This window comes from Theropithecus gelada, chromosome 8 (genome assembly GCF_003255815.1).
Source record: "Theropithecus gelada isolate Dixy chromosome 8, Tgel_1.0, whole genome shotgun sequence".
NCBI lineage: Eukaryota > Metazoa > Chordata > Mammalia > Primates > Cercopithecidae > Theropithecus > Theropithecus gelada.
The window spans coordinates 111,810,373-111,836,532 of record NC_037676.1 but is presented as its reverse complement, the minus strand read 5'-3'; the positions used below and the strand labels follow the sequence as shown (position 1 = coordinate 111,836,532).

The window sequence follows — 26,160 nt, the reverse complement described above, 5'->3', positions numbered from 1 at the left end:
TGGATTTGGGGGAATAATTATATAAAGACATTGCCTTCCTTCCCAGTCTACAGTACACTGTTTCTCCTGTGCTTTGCCAGGCCTGGACAGGTATGTTATTTATAATCTTTCAAGGTTCAATCCTGAAGCAACTGATATTTTCCAAAAGCCAGAAATACATTAATTTTTAAAGAAGCTACGAGATGATAAAATAAGATCATAAAATATGTCTTTAAGTAAAAAAATGAAAATTATGCATAAGACTATTTTAAAGCAGGGGAAAGGAGACCATATTCTGTATTAGATTATATCTCTTTGATGGTATAATCCAAATGTTACACGACATTTCTCCTAATGACATGAGAAACACTTGAATGAAATCAAGGCAGCGTAGATATTATCATCGGTAAAACTTGCCTTTTAGAACAGTGGGAAAACAGGCTTAGGTTCTAAAAGTACAGAGCTAAGAGGCATCTGAACACTAAATCATCAGCCTTTCCCTCTTCTAGGTTGCTATGGCGACAGCAAGGCTACTGCACAGCCTCTCAGTGCCTGCACTTCTGCAGTAAAAGCTGTCACTGAACACATGTTGGATTTTTTAGGCACACACCCAATCATCAGACACAAATACATTGCGGAGGCAGCTTTATCTGAATCATTTTCAAAACAAGTTGTATCTGTGTTCTTTATCCTGCACTGATGGGCCTCTTATAGGGTTATAGAATTCACTTGTTCAGGCACTAATTCATTTGACAGTTGTGTATTGAGTGCCTACCGTGTAACAGGAATTGTACTAGGCACTGCCTACAAGCTTCGGTGAAAATAAACAAGTAAATGGGGAATTCTGAGGAGATCATAACAGCTCTCTTGGGGGTAAAAATAAGCGTCCTGGAATCATCAGGGGAGGTTTCCTAGAAGAAGCCATCTAAAATGAAATGTAATGTATCTTTAAGAGTTGAGGAGGATAGGCGATGTAGTGCAAGAAATGTTCCAGACAGAGGCAGGTGCAGCAGTCTCGAGGAAAAAGAGAACACAAAACCTCCACCTGCGAGAACTGAAAGTGCTACAGTTTGAGCAGTATCCATTGTATATAGGAGAAAAGTGGCAAGGACCAAAGGGGCAGGCTAGGGAGGGGAGGGAGTATCTATAAAAGAGAGGAGCGGCAAGAAATAAGATTGGAGAGGTAAACAAGGTGGCCAGATCAGGAAAGCCTTGTGTGCCACATTAAGGAGTTTCAGTATTACCTGGAGGACAATCAGGAAATCATTAATGAGTTTTCATGGAGAAGTATGACTTGATTTAGCTTTTCATAAAGGCTTGTGGAAAAATGGAAATACTGATTGGAGAGAAATGAATAAGAGGCAAGGCTGAAAGCAAGAGACCTTGAGTTAGCAAGAGACCACTATTGCAATAATCTAGGCTGACTGTGGTTTACACTCTACATGAAGATAATAGAGACAAGTGGTGGACAGAATTAATCAGATTCAGGACGGTTACTACCTGGGTAGCATGGACATCACTTGGTGGTTTATGCTATGTGTCAGTCAGGTGAGTGACAGAAAAAAGTCCACAATGACAATGAGGTTCTGACTTGGCTAACTCAGTGGAAGGTGTTTCTGCTATTAGGTCCCCAGTGTCAATTCTCAATTCTAAGTAGGGAACTCAGAAGCATCCATTAACTTTAAAAGTTTGTTTTTATCTCACAGTATATGATCCCAGGCTCATAATTTTAGGAATAATAGGTTGTATGAATCATCCTGGACAATCACTTTCCTGAGGTCCATGTTTGAAACAGCTGTGGGTGTAGAAAGTATAAATTAATCACCTCTTCTTCCCAAAAAAAGAATCCTAAAATTACCAACCTCACTGCTTGAGAGAACTAAGTAGATTGAAAAGGCATGAAGATTTATGGAGGAAGCTCTTTTTTGGAGTTATAGGAAGAAGGGAAATTTGATTCCACTAATCCTCTGGCTTCAGGCTCTCCCTAGACTCACAACATACATTCTTAGGCTTGAGAGTTGAGGCCTCAGAGAAATGTTGTTTGGAGGATGGACAAAAGGGGACAGTGACCCTCAGTTTTCGAGGAGCACTGTCCTCCCATGTAGGATGCTGGTGCCTAAGGATCAGAGTGTTGACCTGTCGCACTGCTGCTTGGAATATTCTCCAATTCTGAATAAAGGGTATATGCCACTATACATAGTGAATTCCATCACCAGATAAGATTTAAGGGTAGCAACTGTAATAAATCAGGGCCCTTGACCCAGCTGATGTACCCTATTCTAAGTCCGCAGTTGGACAGATATTCAAGCTTTCTTGAACAAAGTTGTGTGCATCACAAATGCTTTTTCTGCCTGTCATGTAAAAGGCATCAACAAATATTGACTGGATCACCTGGACCTGACTTAGCTGCCTTTGGAAAGTTCTGTTCAATCAGCTGGATAGAGCAGTTTATTTTCCTCATCTAATCCTCACAGCTATCCTAGAGGTAGGTATCACTATTATTATCTCTCAATTTAACAAGGGTAAATTTGAAGTTCAGAAGGGTCAAGAACCGTAGGCGTAGGCCACGCATGAAAAGGCACCCGCATGTAATTCGAGCACTTTGAGAGGCCTAGACGGGAGGATCCCTTGATCCCAGGAGTTAGAGGTTGCAGTGAACCCTCATCCCACCACTGTACTACTGCCTGGGCCACAGAACGAGATGCGTTTCAACAACAATGGGAAAAAAAAACAAAAAAAAAAAAAACAAAAAAAAAAACAACAACAACGACAAAACAACAACGAAAACTTTAGGCATAAAGGCACTCAGGCTGAAGGGACTGATTGGAGTGCTGGCTTGACTCATTTTTCTGAGTTCAGTTGCAGTGCTCTTCCCTTAGCAGTGTGCCTGAGCTCCTTCCTGGCGCCGGGCAGCTGCAGGGCAGCGCTGGGGAAAAGGCTGTTCTCCCGCTGCATAGCAGCCTGGCTTCCCCAAGCCGGAGGGAGCTGCGCTGACCACTGAAGACCCTTCTGATGCAACCCCCCAAGTAGAATCCATCGCAGCCTTTGAGATCCCGGAACCCAGAGGCTGTGTCAGTCGTGCCGCACAGGCTTGGCTGGGGTCCGGTATGAGAGGGATCTCCGCCGCTCTCCGGCGAGGCGGTTGTGCGGAGCTGTAGGCTGACTTAAGACCCGGAGGCCAAGAAGGGATCGCCAGGGGAAAACTTTCTCTATTTTGCCTCTCTGTGATGTCGCAGCTTTTCTCAGTCACTCCATCCAACGCCACCCACTTCAAACCTGAGATCAAGTGAAAGAAAAAAAAAAAAAAGAGGGTGCGGGCTGGAGATGCCACTAGCCGCAGCCTGCCCCTACCGGGCCGAGCTCCTTGGAGAGGGAGGACACGGGCTCTGGCTGGGGGGGCGGGGGGGAGTGCCGTGGCGAAATCAGGCGGATGGGGCGCGCCCAGGCGCGGTCGAGTTGCCCCAAGGCCGCAGGTGAGGGAGGGCGTGGGAGGCGCCCCAGGAGCTGCCTCTAGCTACTGCAGCACCACGTGTCCGGCCCGGGAGGGGCCGGGCGCGCCCTCGGAGCCCAGCGCAATCGGCGGCAGTGGCGGCGGCGGCGCGTTGGAGCCTCACCAGCAGCCGCCGCCCGCAGCCCGCGCCGGCTCAGCGCAGTCTCCTCGCTCCGTGCTCGCAGGTGCCTCCTCCTGGAAGGCGGCAGCGGCGGCGCGAGGAGTCGGCGGGCAGCCGCGCGATGGGGCCCCTCCGCGAGAGCAAGGTAAGGAACGCTGGGCAGCGCGGGCACTGGAGGGCGGGGAAGGCGGGCACTGAGGGGCGAGAAGCGGGCGGGATGAGAGCTGGAGGGGGGACGTTTAGAGTCTGGGGAAAGATGGGAGAGGTAGTGGTGGGGTCCGGAGAAGGCAGCAGGCATTGCTTAGGAGTGGAGATCCAGGAGATGGGGAGGGAGGTGGTACTGGAGGAACAGATTTTGGAGAATGACATGATTGGAGGGTTAATCCCACCTCCTGAAACTGGGACTGTGGGGTGTAGCTTTCAGTTGATGTCCTGTATGTGTGATGTGAATGAAAGGAATTTGATGCATTCGCGACTGGGAAATGAGGACTCGCGCGTGTCAGTGACCCTGCTTTGGCTCAGGGTCTGCGGTGTGCCCGGCGGAGTGGCTGGCGCGTGGTACCTGCTGGGCGGCAGATGTTCAGGGCGAATCCGAGGCTGGGTGCGGCTGGCGGCCCCCGGGTAGAGGGGATGCCTGAGGGCCCTCCGAAGTTCCCCATTGCTGGGGTTTACCCTTCAATTTATGCCATGTGCCGGCCTCCCAGAAGTGTTTATTTTGGCCGTAACCCTTCCTGGTAAACCGGTGGAAGGAACAGTAGGTCATGTTTCGAAACGGTGTTTGTTACCTAAGCCAAAGAGTCCCTTTTCAGTGGCAGAGGTTGGAGGAAGCAGTGGAATTTTTGCAAAACGCTCCTCCTAGGAATCCATTTCAATAAGGCAGGGTGGTGGTGACCCTGCAAAGCACTGGATTTGAATTTCGTTCTACTTCTGGCATGATGTGCAGAATTGCCTCAGCATCTCTTACCCCATTTAGCCTGCTTCCTCATCTGAAAATAGGGACATTCATTGGTGTCCTCTCTATGTACAGTCTGGTGTGTAAAGATCAAACGAGAAAATGGTTGGAAAAGCACTTCATAAGTTGAAAAACATTGTGAAAATATTAGTTATGCATTTTTAAAACCAAGACATGGCAGGGTACTTCATGCTGCATTTTTAAGGAGAGAGAAAAATCTCTTCTTTCGGATGTCCTGTAAGGAAAACAAAAATTAAAGATGATGTAAAAGGTGGAGCCATCTTCCCGAGTATCGGATTTGTGTTTGCTTTTCTGTTGGCAACAAGCCTTGTGTACCAGGATATTAATGAATAATTAAAATCCTGTCCAGAGGAGGGGGGATTTTAAAGATAATTGTGTGTGAGCTATCAGGAAATAACTGTTCCAGGTATAGGGTTCAACTTTGTGAGGACACAAGAAAACAGAAGTCAGATTGTCACAGCTAATTTACGGAAAGCAAAATGGAAGTCTGAAGGCTGTCGAGTGAGCCAAACTGTGGTGTAATAAAGAGCCTTTGGGAGGCAGAAGCTTGAATGTGATAGAAGAAGTCAGGGTGGGAAGATGAGTCAGGACTGGCATAGGGAAGTAGGATGGCCTTCCAGCTAGTGAGTGGAGGTGTGTCTATGTGTGGTGTGTGTGTGTGTGGTGTGTATATGTGTGGTGTGTGTGTGTGTGGTGTGTATATGTGTGGTGTGTGTGTGTATGTGCCACACAGACATGTGCTATTCAGTGGATTAGAAAGGTTAGCTCCGTGGAAGAGTTTTGAAGCTCATTTCAGCAACTGAGATAAGGACTACTCTGTGAAGACTCAATACTCAGAAATGTGTATCTTAGAAACTGATCCTTGAAGGAACCGACAGGAGTTAAGAGAGGGAAACGCGTTTCCTTTTGTTTTCTTTTTTGATGTCCAATTTTGAGAAGGAGCACAGAGTCCAGCATCATGACAAGGAGATTTCTCGAAGCCGAATTCCCCGGTTGATTCTTCGGCCCCATATGCCCCAACAACAGCACAAAGTGTCCCCAGCCTCTGAGTCTCCTTTCTCTGAGGAAGAGAGCAGAGAGTTCAACCCCAGCAGCTCTGGGCGCTCAGCGAGGACGGTTAGCAGCAACAGCTTCTGCTCAGGTACAGTACCCTTGGGAGGCCACCAGAGGCATGAAGCATGTGCACTGCAGGTGCATTGTGAATGGGCCCCTACGGGGTTCCTTATAGTCTAAAACTACACTTCTGCTATTAGGATGAATTGTAGAAGGCGGCACATTTCTGGCTCTTGTGACCTACAAACACAGCAGTTTCATATAGTTCAGTTTATTGGAATCTCACACCTGAATTTTCATATGTTATTCTAGCTTATAATTTCGAACGTAAAATCTAACTTCTTGTTTCTATGACTTTTTTTCTTTTGTTTTATTAACTTTAAGTTCTAGGATACATGTGCAGAATGTGCAGGTTTGTTACATAAGTATACACGTGCCATGGTGGTTTGCTGCACCCATCAACCCATCAACCCATCATCTACATTAAGTATTTCTCCTAATGCTTTCCCTCTCCTAGCCCCCCACCCACTGACAGGCCCTGGTATATGATGTTCCCCTCCCTGTGTCTGTGTGTTCAACTCCTACTTATGAGTGAGAACATGTGGTATTTGTTTTTCTGTTCCTGTGTTTAGTTTGCTGAGAATGATGGTTTCCAGCTTCATCTGTGTCCCTGAAAAGGACATTAACTCACCCTGTTTTATGGCTGTATAGTATTCCATGGTGTATATGTGCCACATTTTCTTTATCCAGTCTATCATTGATGGGCATTTGGGTTGGTTCCAAGTCTTTGCTGTTGTGAACAGTGCTGCACTAAACATACACGTGCATGTGTCTTTATAGTGGAATGATTTATAATTCTTTGGGTATATACCCAGTAATGGGATTGCTGGGTCAAATGGTATTTCTGGTTCTAGATCCTTGAGGAATCGCCACACTGTCTTCCACAATGGTTGAACTAATTTACACTCCCACCAACAGTGTAAAAACGTTCCTATTTCTCCACATCCTCTCCAGCATCTGTCGTTTCCTGACCTTTTAATGATTGCCATTCTATGACTGTTTTTAAAAATGCATTCCTTTTTTAAATCTAGAAAAAATATTGGATTGAATTTTATGCTAGCAACCTCTAGAAGCCTGTGTACCTCTAATTATAAAATTCCCCAAAGATAAAGCAATTCCTAATAAATGAGGTCAAGATCAAGGAGAGTTATAGACCAAGGCTGGCCTGGCCTTATGGTTTAGTGGGAAAGAGCCCAGGCTTTGTGATCTGTCGAGCCTGAAGGGCTGGAATCCCTGGCCCTTTCACCATCACATACTGTGTCACCTTCAGCAAGTTGCCTAACCTCCTTAAGCCTCAGTTGTTACATCCATAAAATGAGGTTATAATACTTGCCTTGTAGAGTGGCTGTGAAGTTGAATGAGACCAGGTACCTAAATGTTCACCTAGCACAGTGCCTGGCTTACAGAAGTGCTTAATAAATGATGGTTCTTAATACAATGGACTATGGATGTCCGTTTGGGCACATGATTAAGAAAGTTTCCTTAAAGTTGTGAGCATGTTTGGTAAGGGCACAAATCTCTTGATAATTCCTGTAGGTGCCACCAGTATCACTTGACAGAGCTTGTTATTCCCATTGAAGTACATGACTTAGAAGGACTTACATTCCTTGAGAACTATTAGGAATTTGGGTAAAATTTAAAGGAGTGACTGTCTTATGACTAGTGAAGAATGTCTCACAGTGGATAATGTTTTCAGACTTATTTAGGGAACATGGAACTTGAAGATTAACACATGTATGAGAAGAAACACGTGAATCAAGATGCTATGATTAATGCTCTAATTTAGCAGGACCTAACATTCCACTGCATTTAGGGCTCGCAGCTACATTTTTCAAGGATTTTATAAATGCAGCTTTGGATTTATTACATACTTTCACAAAGTTATTCTGTCCTCTGCATAAGTTGTATTTTGGAAATTCTGCACTGCCTTTTTTTTTTTTTTTTTTTTTTTTTTTTTTTTTTTTTTTTTTTTTTTTGCTAACTAACTCAAATCGTCTGCTTGATTCTGAAAAAAGCTATCAAAATGCTATGTTTTAAAACTTATTTCTTTCTATTTGAATCACATGAATCTAGTTTAAGATGGAAACCCACCGCTTTGCTTACTATTGTCTCAAGAAGAAAACAAAAGGATAACTGAGAAGCTATCACAGTTAATATTCCTAGAATCTAGAGTCGTATTTGCAGAATGTAATGCTGTTTACTTTAACTCTGTTTTGGAGCCCAGAGCTCACTCTGGTGAGTGTGGATGAACTCTGGGCACATCATTCCAAACTGACAGAGCTTTGTGTACATAACTCAGTTCCACATTTATTCCTGGTATTCTCTCCATGTAGTCAATCGCTCTGTGCCTGATTTCGGGGTGAGTAGTGTTATCAGAAAAAAAGAAAAGGTTGTTCAAAACAACAACAAAAAGGAAAACCCCAAATATATTTTAGAAAAAATGAAGGTAAACCAATATGATTATTGATTTTGGTTATGAATCATTCTTCCCCGGAACCACTCCCTGAATCATCCTCCTTCCTAGGAGACCTGTCTCCGGCTGAGGCTATAATGCTGTACATGAAAATCAAAAGTAGATATTGATTTTTTTTGCCATTAACTAGCTGAAAATTGAGTGGCAGAAGCATATAATTGTGGGTGTCTTTGAACAACCTTTCAATCTTGAGCCTTGCACCCTGCCTGCAGATAGGATTTCCTCCATTCCTGAGCCTCTCCCTCATCTCTCTTCATCTTCCTGTGTTGTCAGTTCCCCAAGGTTTGAGTCTAATGCCTTTCCCTTCCTTTCCTACAGAACTCTGATAAACCCCACAAAAGCTTTTGAGTGCTTGTGCGGGCTAAAATTGACAGCAGCAAGGCCTTTGGGGGCATGTTAATGATGCTTTAGGAGGCTGGTTGGTGGGTGGAAAATAAATGGGTTTGGTACTATGGGAAGTGTTAATGCTGCAGGCAGTGAGATAGAGAATGTAAGACTTGTTCAACCAGCAGGGGAAAATCGCTTGTTTTAATCCAGCCACTCCAACACTGAGGCCAGAATGTGTGTTCATTTGCTTAATCATGGCAATTAAGTCAGAGAGCAAGGTGCATACAAATATTTAAAAATATCATCCTTTACTAGAACAAAACTAAAATAATTTAGAGAGATCTATAGTCATCATAGCTTCACAACCTTCCGGTAATCCCCCTGTATTAGCTTATCTTTTTTATAAATCACATTCACTCATGTAAAAGGAGCCATGCATTGTTAGGGGAATTCTTACAATCTGGTAATGAAATTATAGAGGAAGGTGTCACCTCAAACACAATTAAATTTAATTTGAAAATTGCATTTTCAGAACTGCAAACTGGAGACTCTTTCCCCAAATCTATATCAAAAGCATTAATTATGAAGAGCATCATATGTTCTAAAATTTTTATTTTTTTAAAAAAAGATAATGTAATGAGCTTCATAAACATTTACTTAATACAAAGAATTATCCTCTATTCTGAGAATCTGGCTTTTCTATCATTTGTAATGAAACAAAACTCATGATAGTGGATGGTAGTTCTACTTTGGCAAAATAAATGACAACTCAGTGTTGATGTTTTCTCTACTCCACCCCCAAGTTTTTCTTATAATTTTACTGGCCTGTGAAATGAAAAGAATGGAAATATTTCCAAAGCGATCTGTCCGTTTTTACCCACTTTCAGTTTTCCTTCCGCACTCCACTGCCTCCCTCTTGCTTTCCCATGGGAGCTTTGGCAAGGAACACTTAATGACTTGATATTCTATATGCTAATTTGTATGTTGTCTCTGCCTTATTTCAGAGGGAAGAAGTTGTGTGTGACCTTTTGCAATTCATTTGGGGTGTGTCCCCAAAGAGCTCTTTTTCTTTATTTTTTTTTAATCACTTCTTCATAGCGGAATTTCTTTGAAGATCTGCATGTGTTTTGTGCATTTCATCAGCACATGAGTGTTTTTGTGCTTGGACATCATTCTAGTCTTCAAACAGTATTCCTCACAGTTTGTACTCAGTCTTGGTCACTATGACCTTAGTTGGAGACAGTTAAGTTTATACTGTATCAGAGGCCAGGCCCTATTTTGTGTGCACAGCAAGTAGAACATTGTACATTATTAATAAATATTAAGTAATGCTTTATTTTAAAAATATGTAAGGAAGTACAGTTAATAGAAAGTTAATAGAAACAAAACATCTCCTTTCCCGTCCCCTTTAAAAAAATGTTTTTTGTTTGTTTGTTTGTTTAAACCAGTGTTTTGGCATAAAGTTAACCTGTCTTTTCTCCCCCATGTTTCTTGTTTTTAACATAAGAAGTGGTAAAGCCCACATTGTTGGTTTGTGTTCTGGGTTTGGCCCATTGAATATAGTCTCTATCCATTTTTCTCCCCCTTTTCTGTAAGTAGTGAATTGTGTCTGTTACTGTACCATGACCCCAGCCACTATTAGAAAAGCCGATGACCTGGGTGAGTGTGTCAGGCACATACATCAGTCACCTGACATGGTTAGCAGCATGCTGTGCATTCCTCTTTGCTTAGTTGAGGCAATAATTACCCCCTTAGAACTGAGAGGCAGATGGATTGCTGGCTTTTAAGCTAGTTCTCCTTGGGGCGCCTTGTAAACATGGCAGGTGGAACAAATTATGCAGATAGAAGACTAGTTGTTTTATGGGAGAACAGTAATTTATCTGAGTTATTTTCATGTTTGTAATGTGCACACACAGATACACAGGCAAGCGTGCAACTCAACACATTAAAAACATGTACCAGGTCAATTTTTTTAAGTGGTCAAAATCTGAGATTCTTTGCAGTCTAATCCCAAGTAAGGTGTTTGCAGAAAGTATTTTGTTGCTTACCGTAGCTGGGAAGAAATCTTTCTTTGAGTGCCAATGACCTAGAGGTAATTATTGTTGCTGTTTGCGGCACAAGCAATTAAGGCAAATTATAACCTGACTGGTGCCCTGTTGAGGCATGACAATGCCTCCAAAAATTTGCCAGGCCTTGCCAAACAGAAATATTTCTCCTGTGCTTTTGTACAGTTGGGGAAACTTGGCATCTGGATAGAGTGAAGCTTTGAACATAATGATTAGAACTGAGATGAACTGCTTAAAATGAAGTGAGCTGCAATACCAAATTATACTACAGTTGAATGACTGCTACCCTGCTGTGAATTAAAAAAAAAAAAAAGACCCTATCAATTTAGTATCACTTTAATGAGTATGAGACCTAGGAAATGTTGTATAATAAATATTTCAAATGCTTAGCCGCCTCACCACAGAAGCATGTAACTAATGAAATAGATTATAAACGAAAGGCATATAGTATTTCTTTGAGAATGTAGTAACTGCAGTTTGCCAAGAGCAAAATTTTTGTCATCTAATAAACAATTCTTAGCAGTAGGAATGGTGAAAGGTAACACGTGATGGAACTGGACTATGTCTGAAAGCAAATTAAGGTACTTAACCTGAAAAATCTTTCAGGTTCTAAAACACCTGTCTTTATGAGAATGTTTTCCAATTTTAGAGTATGGTGTTTGCCTACTTTTGAATCCTCAGTGAAACTTGTTTAAAACTCAGATACAATGGCCTTAGCCCAAAACTATTGTCTTGAAATGAAAAGGCTCAGGAATCTGCGTTTTACAGGCTTTCCAGGCAACTCTTGTGCACTCTGAAGGCTGAGCCTCACTTCTTTGTGGTCTGTGTGTATCTGAGGATTTGGTATGAGGTGTATGAGGGGCATGCCCAAAATAGCATCGCAAAATGAATAAGGATCAAAGATGGTAGAAATGGTGGCCAGCCAGGCTGTTTAAACCAATGAGCATGGGGCAAGGTGGATATGGAAGGATGCCTCCACAGTCCCCGGAAATTATAGCTTCTGACTCTACATTCGCTGGTCCCATGTCATTAGTCTTAGCCATAATATTATTTATGTCTACATAATAGGTTTAACTTGTGTTCAGATGGTAGCAAAGTAAGGGGAAGGAGAAAGAATTTCCTTTTTTATTTTCCTATTAATCTTCTCTCTGAATTCACTATATCTATACTTTTTACTATTTTGCATATTCTTTTGTGATATTGGGATGATTTGGGGGTACACAAAAAGGGGGTATACTGATACCAAGATTGTACCCTGAACACCCAGTAGATACACTGAAGGAGGCAGAAAAAAAAGAAGCCGAGGCCTGGAAGTGATAGGACATTCAGCGTTTTGCAAGCCTTCACCAAAACATGTTTATTCAGTAAGCATCTCTTAAATGCCTGCAAAGGACCAGGAATTGTGCTTAGGCTACAAAAACGAGTGATACACAGGAATTAGAAAAATCAATTGTTTTACTGCCTTAACCTGGACACTGAAATAAATGGGGTGACAATTTATCCCGTCTGGATGGGATTCCCACACTACTGCTTTTACTCACCTGTGTCCCAGTCCCTTTCATTGACACCCTACCTTATACACTCCTACCTTATAATTTGAGTTTGCTGTTCCATTTATTATTTGCATTGTTCCATGTATTATTTGCACTTCTCACATTTCATAAGCCCAAGGAAGAAAAGAAGTAACATTAGTTAGTATGGTGTAGTAGATAAACATGAGCCTTGGCGTCAGCAAACTCGAGTTAAAAGCATGAAATGAGACGGAAGGGCAGGCAGGCCAGATCATGCAAGACCTCCTATGCCATGCCCAGAGCTTCTTCCATGAGCTCAAGGGTCCATACAGGAACTACGCAAGTAATGTAAAGAGTGAGGCCACCTGGATAGAAGACAACAGCGAGAACTCTAGAACTGCACATGTGTGCCATCACGAAACATATTATGAATTTTAAAAATGCAGCTTTTAAACTAACCCTGTGGGACAAATAGCATGTGTGCATAGGTGAATATGGATCATGGGCTGCCATTTTGCAATTTCTAAAGATCTTGCAGAGCTAGTGGAGGGTTTTCAGCAAGGAAGTGTTAGATCACATTTATAATTTAGAAAATCTTCCTATTTCTGTGTTGGACAGGGAGGGGGCAGGAGTCTGCCTGCTTTGAAGGACACTGCTACAGTCTAAGTGAAGAACTGATAAATGACATGTGTGAGATTTGGGACTAGAACAGATGGGCCTTAGTCACCAATTGCAAATGGAAGGTGAAGGGGAAGGATTGTATCTAAATCTCCACTGGATGAATAATATGGAAAGCAGGACTGGAGAGAAGGGCAGGGAGTCAAGTTAATTAGCTCAGTTTAGGCTTTGTAGAATTTTAGACAAAAGTCTGGAGCCCTAAAGAAAATTCTAAGATAGTGACCAGCAGAAGTCAAGGGTTTTGATAATATTACTTTTGGGGAGTGCATGGGGAAGAAAATTAGAGGACCAGGGGAAGGACTCTGAGGTATAGCAGGAGGAGGCAGGAAAAGGAAATCAAGACACCTGAGAATGAGCATTCAGGAATAAAGCACGAGACCCAGGTGTGACGAAGTCTCCACTTCCAAAGGAAAAGAGTTTCAAGAATTAAGTAGCCAAGAGGTTCAGATATCATGGCAAGATTAAGTAAAATGTGCATTAAATAGTGCTCAAGGATCAGACCATTAGGTTATCAGTGATCTTCAGCAGAAACAGTTGCAGCGGAAACAGTTGCAGCAAATTGGTGGTGAGCAGGAGATGGAATGTATCAAACTCCCATCAACTGGGACATGAGTGAGAGGTAACAAAGTATAGACAACTTTTTAAAAAAGGGCTTAACTGGGATGGGGAACAGATAATAGAATAAAACCAAATATTGCATTTACAGTGAAAATCAGGTGTTTATCAAGTGGCAGATATTTGATAACGTTTTGAACTGAGAAGTAAACAGTAAAGAATAAAACAGAGAGAAAGAAATCAAGGGAGAGATAAATAATAACAATAGTGGAGAAGTATTAACTAACAAGGCCGAGGTAGACCAAAAAAAAGATACAGAAATTAGAAGAAAAGAAGTAAGACTGGATGTGACTACAAATAAGTATATTTATAGATCAGAGTAAGAAGCTGAGGGATCAATTTCAGTGTCCAGGTTAGGTGCTTTCCACATTATCTGGTTTTAAAATTTCTTGCTTGCATGCTTGCTTGCTTGCTTGCTTGCTTGCTTCAGCCTCCCAAAGTGCTGGGATTACAGCACCAGCGACCATGCCCAGCCTATTTTTAAAATTTCTTATTTGGTTACCTGACTCCCCAAGACTGTAAACCCTATGAAGGCAGGAACGATATAGTCCCCTGCACTCCTAGCAGTTGCTTAGTAAGCATTTGTTGGAATTTGGTAGAAATTATAATTATGAGAACAGAACAAGTGAATAATTCTCTCATTTATAAAATACATTGAGAGCATGGCACTATCTTAGTAGTTGGGGAAATAAAACAACTAGAAAAGTACTCGGTACTCTATTAAATAGCTTGGTTAGATGAAGAAAACATCCGTGTCCTGAGGAGTTTAGCGTCTCTAAATGTCAAAAAGAGTAAGCTCCACAATAGAACCATGACTCTGGTGTTGTGGGCATCTAGAAGAGAGGTGTCTTGCTAAGAAAACCAGAAAATGCCCCACTCAAGAGCTGGCAAATAAGCAAGGTTTTGAAGGTTGTGTAGGAGTTTGAGAAGCAAAGCATAAAATGGTAAAAAGAGAGATCAATGTGGGTAAAAGCAGAGTCTTAAAAGTGCAGGGCATATTGAGGGAGCAGTGAGGAGTACTGTCTTCTCTAATTGTTATTTTTCAGTCACAAAAACCATCAGAAAAATGAGTAGCCCAGATTACAATCTAAAAGGTAATTACAACCAGTTGCAGTGGCTCATGCCTGTAATCCTAGCACTTTGAGAAGCTGAGGCTGGCAGGTCACATGAGGCCAGGAGTTAGAGATCAGCCTGGCCAACATGGTGAAACCCCATCTCTACAAAAAAAAAAAAAAAAAAAAAAAAAATGCAAAAATTAGCAGGGTGTGGTGGCACACACCTGTAATTCCAGCCACTTGGGACGCTGAGGCATGAGAATCACATCAGCTTGGAAGGTGGAGGCTGCAGTGAGCTAAGATTGTGCCACTGTGCTCCAGCCTGGGTGACAGAGCAAGACTTTGTCTCAAAAGGAAAAAAAGAAAGAAAGAAAGAAAGAAATTACACCTACATTTATTCAGGCCTGTCCCATAATATTATTCTTGTGGCCTTTCATTAGTCTTTGAAAGGCAGCTTTTGGTCCCTGAGCAAGGAGGGTGTTAGTGTCAGGAAGGGACTATTAACATCCTTGATTTCAAGTTGAATTACAAACGAAATTCCTCCATGGTTAGCTTGGCCTACGCCCAGGAATGAGCAAGAACCGCTAGAGATTCAGAAGCAAGGTGGAGTCTACTCTGTCTGATTTCTCCGACTGTCACCATTTTTCAAAGGCAGTTTCAAGACACCTGTGAAAGGAAAATAAATCTCGGGACCCCCAAATCACTAAGCCAAGGGAAGAGTCAAGCTGGGAACCATGTTAGGAAAACTGCCTCCCATTCTACTCCTAAATAAAATAGGTACAAAGATAAGAAAATATGTATCTCCTTCACAATTTGCTCATAAGGAAACTCCTGTGGACAGCCGACAGACAACTCAGTCATCCCTCTGAGGTTCCCCTGAGACAAATGCACATCTGATGGCTTCCTCTGCCCTATTGTTTATGTAAAANAAGGAAGGAAGAAAGAAAGAAAGATAATTAGTATAGGCCATATTTTCGTGTTTCCCAGGAGTCTCATTTGACACTAGTCACCACCCTACCCCACCCTCCAGGTGGTTTTTATTCTGAGAAAGTCCCAGTCTCTTCCCACTGACTAGAGCAGAAAATGCCTCCTAACCTGGTGCCCTGGCCACTGCTGGATACAGTCCTCATGCTCTGAAGCTTCCCTGGCAGCTGCTAGGCTTCTCTGGCTCCAGAAGGAGACCTGTTATTTCAGGTTGACTGTTCCCTCTTTTTAGGGAACCCAAACCAAGTTTTCAAATGCACACCTGTGCTATTGTTGAGATCACACAGCATTCACCCATCACACTAGAAATCATATGCTTCAACCTTTCCCTGCTCAGTGTGGATTTTCTCTGGGCTCTGCCTCTTTACCAGCTGGCTCAGTCTTTATTCTTTTTGTGTGTGGGTGACCAGTCAGATAGGATCACTGTTAGAGACTGACCTAACTCAGAATTCTTAAGACCCTCTGGATCTTAGGCTACCCTTTGATTGATTCCGGAGTGTTTGTGAGGATTATATTTTCTTTAATGCTAATTATATTTTTATTTTTAAATTCAGAAGTAACAAAAACATATTTGTTATAAAATATACAAACTCATATATGAGACGGGAGGTAGTCACATTTATGTGATGTATTTTGCTTTGCTTTTTGCCAAAGTGAAATCATGCTATATTGATCTGTGATCCTTTCTGTTCATTAAGCAAATATTTATTGAATACTTATTCTGTGCAAGGCAGTTTTCTAGTTGCTGAGCTAGAGCAATGAACACTACTGGCATGGCTCTTCCTGCCCTCAAGGAATGCATATTCCAGGCAGGACCTGCACCTGTCATTGCTTGTCAGCACAAGGAAGACCCCCTCATTCATGGTAATGACAGCATGGCGTGTCACTCTACGGAGGACCATAATTTGTTCAACTATTCTTCTGTGGGTGAACATTTTGTCTATGAGACTAATTTTCATAATTTAGAATTTTGTATTATGAATGTCACTGTAATTAGACTATATTTTTTCTTTGACTCTGCTTTCTTCCTTTGTTCTTTTTTCTAAAAAAGAAGTAAATTCCATGATATAAATGTTATCTAAAACAATTCTTTTTTTCAAAATAGAAAAAACTCAGATGTAGCAATTACGTAAACTGTATGATGAACAGTGCTTTTTATTTTTTTATTTTTTCATTTTTATCCCTTACCCTATCTTAACCATTACCATTTTCAGATACTTACTGTGAAGAAAAATGGAAAGGAAAGGAAAAAATACTCACATTGCTACAAGACAGCTCACCTTAATTCAGATGCCTTTAAAGTGGTTTGTAGTTATTTTATTATAAGTTTTTCAAGAGGTTAAGAACTAGCTTCTTGGGGCTGGGCATGGTGGCTCACGCCTGTAATCCCAACACTTTGGGAGGCCGAGGCGGGCAGATCATCTGAAGTCAGGAGTTTGAGACCAGCCTGGCCAACATGGCAAAACCCCGACTTTACTAAAATTAACCAGGCATGGTGGCAGGCACCTGTAATTCCAGCTATTCAGGAGGCTTAGGCAGGAGAATCGCTTGAACCCTGGAGAGGGAGGTTACAGTGAGCCAAGATCACGTCACTGCACTACAGTCTGGGCAACAAGAGTGACACTCTGTCTCAAAAAAAGAAGAGAAATAACTTCTTGGGCTCTGTCTCTCTGTCTCTCTTTCTCTCTTCTTCCCTTCCTACCTTTCTAGTTCTCTTTCTTCTCCCTCTCCTTTATCTTCTCCTACCAAGGAAACTTAAAAAAGAAACAGCCTTTAAAAAGGCATGGCCTAGAAACTGCAAATAAACCCATAATGCTAAGGAGAGGGAAGGTCAGAAAGATTTGTAACATGCCTATTTTGGAAAGATCATAACCGTATGAAAGAAAAAATAAGATAAAGTTCTTCTGAAAGACAAATTCACCACCCCCATGCCAGGGCTCAGTTTTCTTCTGTCACCCTCTGTTTCCCAGTTTCAACACCAACTCCTCCCTCACCAGAACATCTAGGTAGATTCATTACTCATTCTATATTAAATATTTGGACCAAATATTTTCTCCTCCAGATTCCTTCTTCATGGGCTGCTAGTCCAAATCAAACAAATTGATGCTTGGTAGAAACCAAGTACTCGGCCCATGTTCCAGAGAGAAAGCACGCAGTCGTCTGCAGAGATGGAGCTTACCTCACCTGGCCCTGCGTCCTCCTTTACTGCCCAGGGCTTCACCAGAGTGACTTTTATGGGAGCACTCGAAGCTCCAAAATAGCTCAGAAATCCTGGGAATGTTTATCCGTGAAGTGATTATTTTGTCTCCAAGAAACAAGGAAGGCACTCGGTAAATAATTACTCCACTCTCCACTCTGTTTTTGTGGATGTAAGTTACATGTCTTAGTGTGAGGTGTTCATTTCAGTCACTCTGACAAGCTAATTTCCATTAGCACCTACGCACGCCCCATCTATAAAGAAAAAAGAGCTCCCTTCCTTCTTTACAACTGCCCTTCATTTGCAAAAGACCCCCCCATTTCTTTGCAACTGCCATCCTGTTTCTCTGCTCCTCTTCATGGCAAAAGCTCTCCAAAATCCTGGCTCCACAATGTGTCCTGGCAAGCACGTGAGTGACCACGTTGGCAAATCTAATATTCCCCTTGTCTGCCCTCATTTTCCTTGACCTCTCAGCAGCACTCAGCATAATTGAATAAGCCCCCCTCCTAGGAAAGATTTTCCTCCGTGGCTTCTGTGAACCGCTCTGCTGAGCGTTCCTCCTGCCTTTCAAGTCACCTTGTTGGCCTCTTCTCCTGTCCTCCCCAAGGGCTTGTATCCAGGCCTGTGTCTTTCAAAGTCTCACCTGTAGGGTGGTGATGCTCCAGACTTCCCCCCTGGGTCCCAGGCTCACTTATCCAAGTGCCTACTTGATATCTCCAAGGTCATGTTTAATTTGTGTCTCAAATGTAACATAGCAAAACCATAATTCTTGATTTCACCCCCACACACTCATAAACGCATTTTTCTCCAATTCAGAAATGACTGCCATGTACCTACTTGTTTAGGAAAAAAACCTAGAAGACATTCTTAATCCTTTCCCATTTTTCATTACTATAAATAAATGCTTTCAATTATTTTTCCAAATTTATCTCAAACATGTCTACTTTTCTCAATTTTCACTACTACCACTTGAGTCAAGCCATTGTTACCTCTCATTTCTACTATGGTAGTGGCCTCCAAATGGGTTTATTTGCTTCTCTCCTTTCATTCTTAAAGGAGCCATGCAACATAGTGGTTAACAAAGAGGCTCTGATGTTAGCTTGTCTGGATTCATACTACAACTCTGTCACTTACTGATTATAAGCTTGGACAGGTGGCATAAACACTAGTGCTAGTTTTGTATGACCCCTGCCAATCAGGATGACAACATTGCCTATCTCGGAGGGATATTAGATTAAGTTAGTTAAGACGTGTTTAAGAACAGTGTTTAGAAGTAAAGTGTTTAGAACAGTGCTTGGTAGTTAATAGGCACTTAGTAAATATTAGCTAGATATATTATCACTGATTCAGTCTGTTCTCCATTATAAGCACAGGCTAAATTTTTGTTATCTCATGCGTAGTGCACACTGCAGTTTCTGTTGCACTTCCGATGAAAGTCAAGATAACTGACCTAAAATTTTTCACTACTTGGGCTGCTGCATCCCTTTGGCCGCATCATCATTCTCTCCCCACCGCTCTTCTTCTTTTTGGTTTCCTTAATGCACCATATTCCTGCCTATCTCAGAGCTTTTTGTACTTATTCTCTGTACCTGGAATTCTTTTCCTTGTTTTCTCTGCCTTTTGTGTGATTATTTCCTTCTCATTTTTTTGGTTTAGAGTCAAATGACCTCTTCAGGAGCCTTGTATGACAATACATGTAATGAAGTAGCTTCCCACCTCCCACCTAGTCTAAATAATATCATCGGGTATACTTCATTAACAGTAAATCCCAAATATCTTTTTTTTTTTTTTGAGATGGATGTCACTCTGTCTCCCAGGCTGCAGTGCAGTGGCATGACCTCAGCTCACTGCAGCCTTGACCTCCTGGGTTTGAGCAGTCCTCCCACTTCAGTCTCTTGCGCAGTTGGGACTATAGACATGACCAGCTAGCTTTAATTTTTTTTTTTTTTTTTTTTTTGTAGATATGAGGGTCTCTGGCTGGGTGCAATGGCTCATGCCTATAATCCCAGGACTTTGAAAGGCCAAGGTGGAAGGATCACTTAAGCCCAGGAGTTGGAGACCAGCCTGGGCAACATAGTGAGATCCCATTTACAAAAAAAGAAAAAGAAAAAGAAAAAATTAGCTGGCTGTTGTGGCACACACCTTTGGTCCCAGTTACATGGGAGCCTGAGGTGGGAGAATCACCTGAGCCCAGAAGACGGGGGCTGCAGTGAGCCCTGATCACTACACTCCAGCGTGGGTGACAGAGTGAGACCCTGTCTCAGAAAAAAAAAAAAAAAGAGAGATGTGGTTTCCCTGCATTTCTAAGGCTGATCTCAAAGTCCTGGCTCAAGCTATCCTCCCACTATGGCCTCCCAAAGTGCTGCAATTACAGGCATGAGCTATCACTACCTCACCTGGCCCCAAAATATCTTTTTATGTATTTTTTTTAACTTATTAACTGTTTCTCCTCATCACTAGAATGTGAACTTGTTAAGAACAAGGATCTTAGTGTCTCACTCAGCATTACCTCCCTAATATCTAGAACAATACCTGACACACGTAGGGAATCAATAATTATTTGTAGAAAAAAATAAGTGGATGAAAGGATGAGATGTATACACTTCAACATCAGCCACTGGTGAGTGACATGTTGTATAATACTGAAGCAGATTTTAGAGCTCTGTAGATCTCTGAGTTCTCACTACAAAAAGATGCTAAAATTGAGTGAAGGAATAGAAATTCAATGTGTGCTATTGAAAACCTAGAATTCAAAATTATCAAAATGGCACACATTTTATATGGCTACATGTGTTGAGGCAGGAATACTGGAAACAACTAGAAAGAGTTTCTTGCCTCCAATTTCTGTGGGCTGTTTATTATGGGATGAGTTCTTTCTAACAGCTTCCTTTGTCTGTTTTTAATTTGGGCATTCCCAGAATTGCTGATGTTTCCTCTTGGAACAAACATAAGTTGAAAACTTTAGAAAACAGCTAGCTTATGGTGGTGAGCAAACAGGCACTTTGTCAGACAAACCTGACTTTCAATCCTGAGTCAATTGCCCAGCAGCTCTGGGCCCATGAAATTTTTAACCTCTCTGAGCCTCCATTTTCCAACAGTAACATATTATTAAAATTATATGATAATAATTAATGCATTTGCCACATGACAGGTACTTAATAAATGTTAGTCTTCTTGCCTTATAAATGCACTGAAAGGTTTGTGATAAGAATTTCACATGGTTTATATTAATCATGAGTTTAAGTTGTGACATGTTATCTATCTCCATTAAACTATCTTCAAAAATGCCAGTATCTGGAGCAATAAGCATAATAAGAGCTATGTTAGTGTCTGACACATGGTAGATATTCAATAAATATTTGTTGAATGGATGAATAAGCAGTCAGTAAATGCTTCCATTGTTCATGAGAATCAACTAGATTTCCATATAGTTTAAAATAATGTTTCTTTAAACTAGCAATAACTTCCCCCCAAAAAATAATTATACAACTGAACATCGAACAGAATCAAACCATAAGTGAATGTTTCAAAACATTATGGCACAAAATCATATTTTCTTCCATTGATGTTATTTTTAAGTGTCTTCTGGAATTGTTTAGTTCAACATCTTTGAAAGCCAGTGGGCTCTGAGATCTACATTCAAAAAGGAGCCCGCAGTTTTAGAGATGCTTCTTGGACTTTGAAGACATATTTTATTAATAGTTGTAATTTTTTGAACTTGGTGTTTTATTCTTACCTGTAATTGGTGTAAGAAGATTATTTCTGAGGCAGGGTCTTACTCGGACACCCAGGCTAGAGTGCAGTGGTGCAATTGTGGCTCACTGCAACCTCCTCTGGGACTACAGGTATGCACCACTATGCCCAGCTAATTTTTGTATTTTTTGTAGAGACTAGGTTTCACCATGTTTCCTAGGCTGTTCTCAAACTCCTGGATTCAAGCGATCTGCCAGCCTCAGCTAGAAGATTTTAATAGGGACTTGGTCATCATAATTGCCACCAAATGTGTTTGATGGCACTGGTTTTTAGGCATTTTTGTTTAATTATCAGGAAAGTTTATGATACATACACACTTTGGGCAATCTAATGTTTTGAAATATATAAATGAATTATGCAAAAAGTATTTGTTGCTTTCAAATTTTCATCATAAAAGCATTGCAAAGTAATGTGGTAGACTTCCTTAAAATTACAATATTAATAATAAAGTTAGCATCTAACCCTCATACCACATTTTAAAATGGATTCCAGATAGATTTAATTTAAATGAAAGTGAAACTATAAATATCTAGGAGAAAGTACAGGCAAATATTTAGTTGATCTTTAAGTAATAAAAGAACATTCTAAGCATAAAAGTATTGGAAGAAATCACAAAGAAACGTATGGAGAGATTTGACAGAATAGAGCAAGGTTTGAATGTCAAAAACATTATAAAGTCAAAAGCAAACAATATACAGTGAAATATGACAAAGGGTTGATGCTTTTAATATATAAAGAGTTCTTACAGATTGGTAAGAAAACCTGAACATCCAAACAGAAAAATTATCACGGATTTGAACAATTCATAGAATAAATTTAAAAGGTCAATGAACATACAAAGACATTGAGCTTCACAAACAATTAAATACATGTAAATTAAGACATCAAAATTTTATTTTTAATTAACTTAAAAAATGAAAAGCAAATAATATTTAGTATTGGCAGGTATTTAATAAGTGGAGTATGTTCATACAATAATGGGAATATAAGTTGTCTCAAACTTCTTGGAAGTTTTAGTAATTCCATTAGACATACATTTTGTGAGCTCATCAAAGATTTGACCAAGGATGTATCTATAAAATGTGTAGTAAAGCAATTTTAATAATAGTGAGAAAAATTAAAACAAACTAATACTTCCTACAGGAAGCATTGGTCTTTAAAACTGCTGTGTTTGGCTGGGAGCAGTGACTCACACCTGTAATCCCAGCATTTTGGGAGCCAAGGTGGGAGGACCACTTAAGTTCAGGAGTTTGAGACCAGCCTGTCCAACAAAGCAAGATTCTGTCTCTTAAAAAAATATATAAATAAAAACAAGCTGAACACAGTGACCTGAGCCTGTAGTTCCAGCTACTAGGGAGGCTGAGGTGGAATAATCGCATGAGCCAGGAATTGGAGTCTGCAGCGAGATATGATTGTTCCACTGCACTCCAGCCTGGGCAACAGAGTGAGACTCTGTCTGAAAATAAACAAACACATTTTAAAAGTGATGTTTATGTCTATTTTAAATCAGTACTCCTTTAGGATAATGCTTTCCAGAAATCAAATAAAATATTTTGAAACTTTTAAAAAGCATACTCAACAACAGAGAACAGTGCAGTGAACTCTCATGTGCTTATTACCCACTTATCTAGATCAAATGATAGCAAGATATTCCTGTATTTGTTATGTCTCTCTTTTCTTTGTGGAAGCATTTTAAAGCAAATCTCCAGACATCATGTCATTTCTTGTCTACCAACGTACCTCAGCATGCATAACTTTTTTTTTTTTTTTTAAAAAAGCACATTTTCTTACATAATCACAGTGCCCTTTTACTTTCTAACATGATTAACATAATTCCTTGGTATGACAGAGAATGATGAAATATCCCAGATTTCCTCAAAAGTGCCTATTTGCTTCCCTGTAGTATCATTTAACCCAGAAGTCAACAAACTTTTTCTATAAAGGGCCAGATAGCAAATATTTTTTATTTCATTGGCTAGATAGCCTCTGTTGCAATTATTCAACTCTCTGCCATTGTAGCCTTGAAAGTCACCATAGACAATATATAAAGGGTTGGGCATGGCTGTGTTCCAATAACAATTTATTTACAAAAACAGGCAGTGAACCAAATTTGCCCTGCAGGCTGCAGTTTGCCAATCTCTAATTTAACTCATTATTCTGTTTTCTATATATTTCATAAAGTGAACATTATTAGCTTTAAAGCCTTGATTGGATTTGGGGGCAATTGTGTGTTTGTGTGTGTCAAGAATTCTTCATAGGGAGTGCTGCATGCCTCATCTCACATCCCGTCAAAGGGGTTTTCCCACTGTTGGTGATGGGAAGACGACTCAATGGGTACATTTGGGTAAGGCCTGATCCCTCCACTGTAAACTCTCTATTAGACTTTGTCTAATGGTTTTATCTTTTACGGGTTGTTGCTTAAATCAATTATTTCATTCGAGGTTGCAGAATAGCAACTTTATATTTCTGTTATTCCATCTGCTTTCATTAGCCAGAATGCTTTTGTAAGGACAAACTTTCCAATAACAATGAATGATTTCAGTTCTACTGAGATACAGTTTATATAGGAACACTTTTTACAATAAAAATATATGCTAATTATTTCCTTTTAATTGCCAATTTTCAATATAAAGAATTGGTCCTTAGATCATTTCCATTGATTTCCAGGGATTTAGGCATTTTGGGGGTGAAAGGGGCCTTTCTCTATCTCCATAATGTGTTTTTATATGACCATGAACTCAGATTTTTTTATATATCCAGTGATTATCAGTCATTTGAATTTATTGTTCTTTTTGGTACTCAAATTATTTCATTGTTGAACAATGAGGCCTCCTTTGCGTTGGTTCTCGTTAGTCTTTAATAGCTTCTTTCTTTCTAGCCTAGCAAGTTCCAGGGAGAAATTTTCGATGACAGATAATGAAACTGTCTAAAATATATGTTGAAAATTGGATAAAACAAAAAGCAAACAGAAAATATTTTTCTGGGTAACACAATTATAGGAGAATAGTGTGTCTTTATTTTATTCTTTACTTCTTTATACTCTTCTGTACTTCAAATTTCACACAATGAGAATTACATGTTTTATAATTTAAAAGTTAAGCTAAAATTTTAACAACCTCAACAGATTTAATTTAATTTAGCAAGTACATTTAAAATGAGATTCAAAGTATTTTTAAAGTACTTAGGCACATATTTTTCAGAATTATAAGTAATTGCATAATTATTAACTATATCCTATATTTCAAAGACCTTGTAATGTAAAGAGAGAGGAAATACAGATTTTTAACATCATTTTTTAACAACATCTAGGCTACAAAATTGTAATAGTTGCTGGTTTTTCCCATCTATCTTTATAGAACTTGGCATGTTTTTTATTTTCTTGATGACAATTTGGAAACTATTCCATTCCACAGGCATATATTTTTAACAGTACTTTAGATAGCCCACAACCTCTGAGATTCCTGGATCTGTGAGTATTCTTGCTACTACCCTTAATCCTGTGTGTTCACCAATTTTAAGCAAATGAACAAGAACAACAACAAAAGAACCAATTTCTAATAAAATCAAGGAGACATGTAAATTAGTCTCCTTTACTTAGAAGGTGATCATTTAGATGTAGCCTTGAGGAGGGTAATGTTTACCTGAGTTCCACCAGAGGCTATGCGGGACCTGTCTAAGGAGGATTTAAAATAGCAGCCCCTGGAAGGAAATTGCCCCATATTTTCAAATGGATCACACTGTATAAAGCATGTAAAGTGGTCCCATGTTTTTTAAGTAAAGTTATACTTACCTCGAATAATGGAGAAAGAAATGTAAAAACTCAACTCTGCAAGAGTTTTATACACCCCCTCTGTAAGAGGGGTGTGTATGTGTGTGTGCGCGCACACACACATGTCTGTGATGTAAATTCTTCTCTCTCTAATAGACCAACAGTCTTCTACATCTTCTTCCCTAAAACCTTGGAGCAAAGCTTCCCTATGGCAAAACCATACTAAAATGTTCATAGTTTTGCCAGTCATTCTTCTGGAAATTTGAAACATCCTGCACTTTGGGGGCAGATTATTCAGTATTTCTGCAATTTCCTGCCTAGAGTTTTCTCACATTAGAAATTTTATATCATTCATATAAAGAAATCTATAATTTCTTTATACTAACATAACTTATAAAAGCTAAAATTATAAATCTATCTTTATAAATCGATAGATTGTACAGGAAAATTCAGCAGTTAGGCAGCAGCAGGAAACAGAAGACACATTCACATAGTTTAACTGAAACAGGTTTAATAAATCTCTTTAATATGTGCTTGGTCTACATGTAGTTTAGTATGGTAAGATTAGATCTAAACAACAAAAGAACATCAGCTTGGCTTTACTATTCTTAGAATCTCAGAGTAAATGTGGCCAGGCACGCTGGCTCACACCTATAATCCCAGCACTTTGAGAGGCTGAGGCAGGCGGATCACTTGAGGCCAGGAGTTCAAGACCAGCCTGGCCAACATGGAGAAACCACATCTCTACTAAAAATACAAAAATTAGCTAAGTGTGGTGGCACACGCTTGTAATCCCAGCTACTCGGGAGGCTGGGGCAGGAGAATCACTTGAACCCAGGAGGTGGAAGCTGCAGTGAGCCAAGATCACACCACTGCACTCCAGCCTAGTCGACAGAGTGAGACTCTGTCTTAAAAAAATCTGATAGATAGATAGATAGATAGATAGATAGATAGAATAGATAGATAGGTGGTAGATAGATACTTAAATTATTTCATTGTTTAATGAAGCAGAAGTCATTTAGGTCTTGAAAAAAAATCTCAGATAAATTGGAACTA

At 40.3% G+C, this 26,160-nt stretch overlaps 2 protein-coding genes across 16 annotated transcripts in view; one reads left to right on the top strand and one right to left on the bottom strand.

Moving 5' to 3' along the window:
* SYBU (syntabulin) overlaps window positions 1-26,160 on the top strand; it is a 118,062-nt gene that overhangs the window by 43,383 nt on the left and 48,519 nt on the right. For 3 of the 15 annotated variants that reach the window (XM_025394291.1, XM_025394290.1, XM_025394289.1), the window contains exons 2-3: window positions 3,655-3,735; window positions 5,500-5,704. The exons of 3 other annotated variants lie outside the window; for them this stretch is intronic. In XM_025394291.1, the coding sequence (XP_025250076.1) occupies window positions 3,712-3,735; window positions 5,500-5,704 (229 nt within the window). In that variant the 5' untranslated portion in view covers window positions 3,655-3,711. Of the gene's footprint in view, window positions 1-2,344; window positions 2,465-2,782; window positions 3,085-3,285; window positions 3,736-5,499; window positions 5,705-26,160 lie in introns of those variants that run through there. 9 more of the 15 variants (XM_025394297.1, XM_025394293.1, XM_025394295.1 and 6 more) reach the window with 8 other exon arrangements.
* Window positions 250-4,254, bottom strand: LOC112630124. Its single transcript, XM_025394305.1, has 2 exons — window positions 4,153-4,254; window positions 250-3,255 (listed from the first exon to the last, which is right to left on the bottom strand). The coding sequence occupies exons 1-2, from the start codon at window positions 4,247-4,249 to the stop codon at window positions 2,855-2,857; spliced, it is 498 nt and encodes a 165-aa protein (XP_025250090.1). The 5' UTR covers window positions 4,250-4,254; the 3' UTR covers window positions 250-2,854.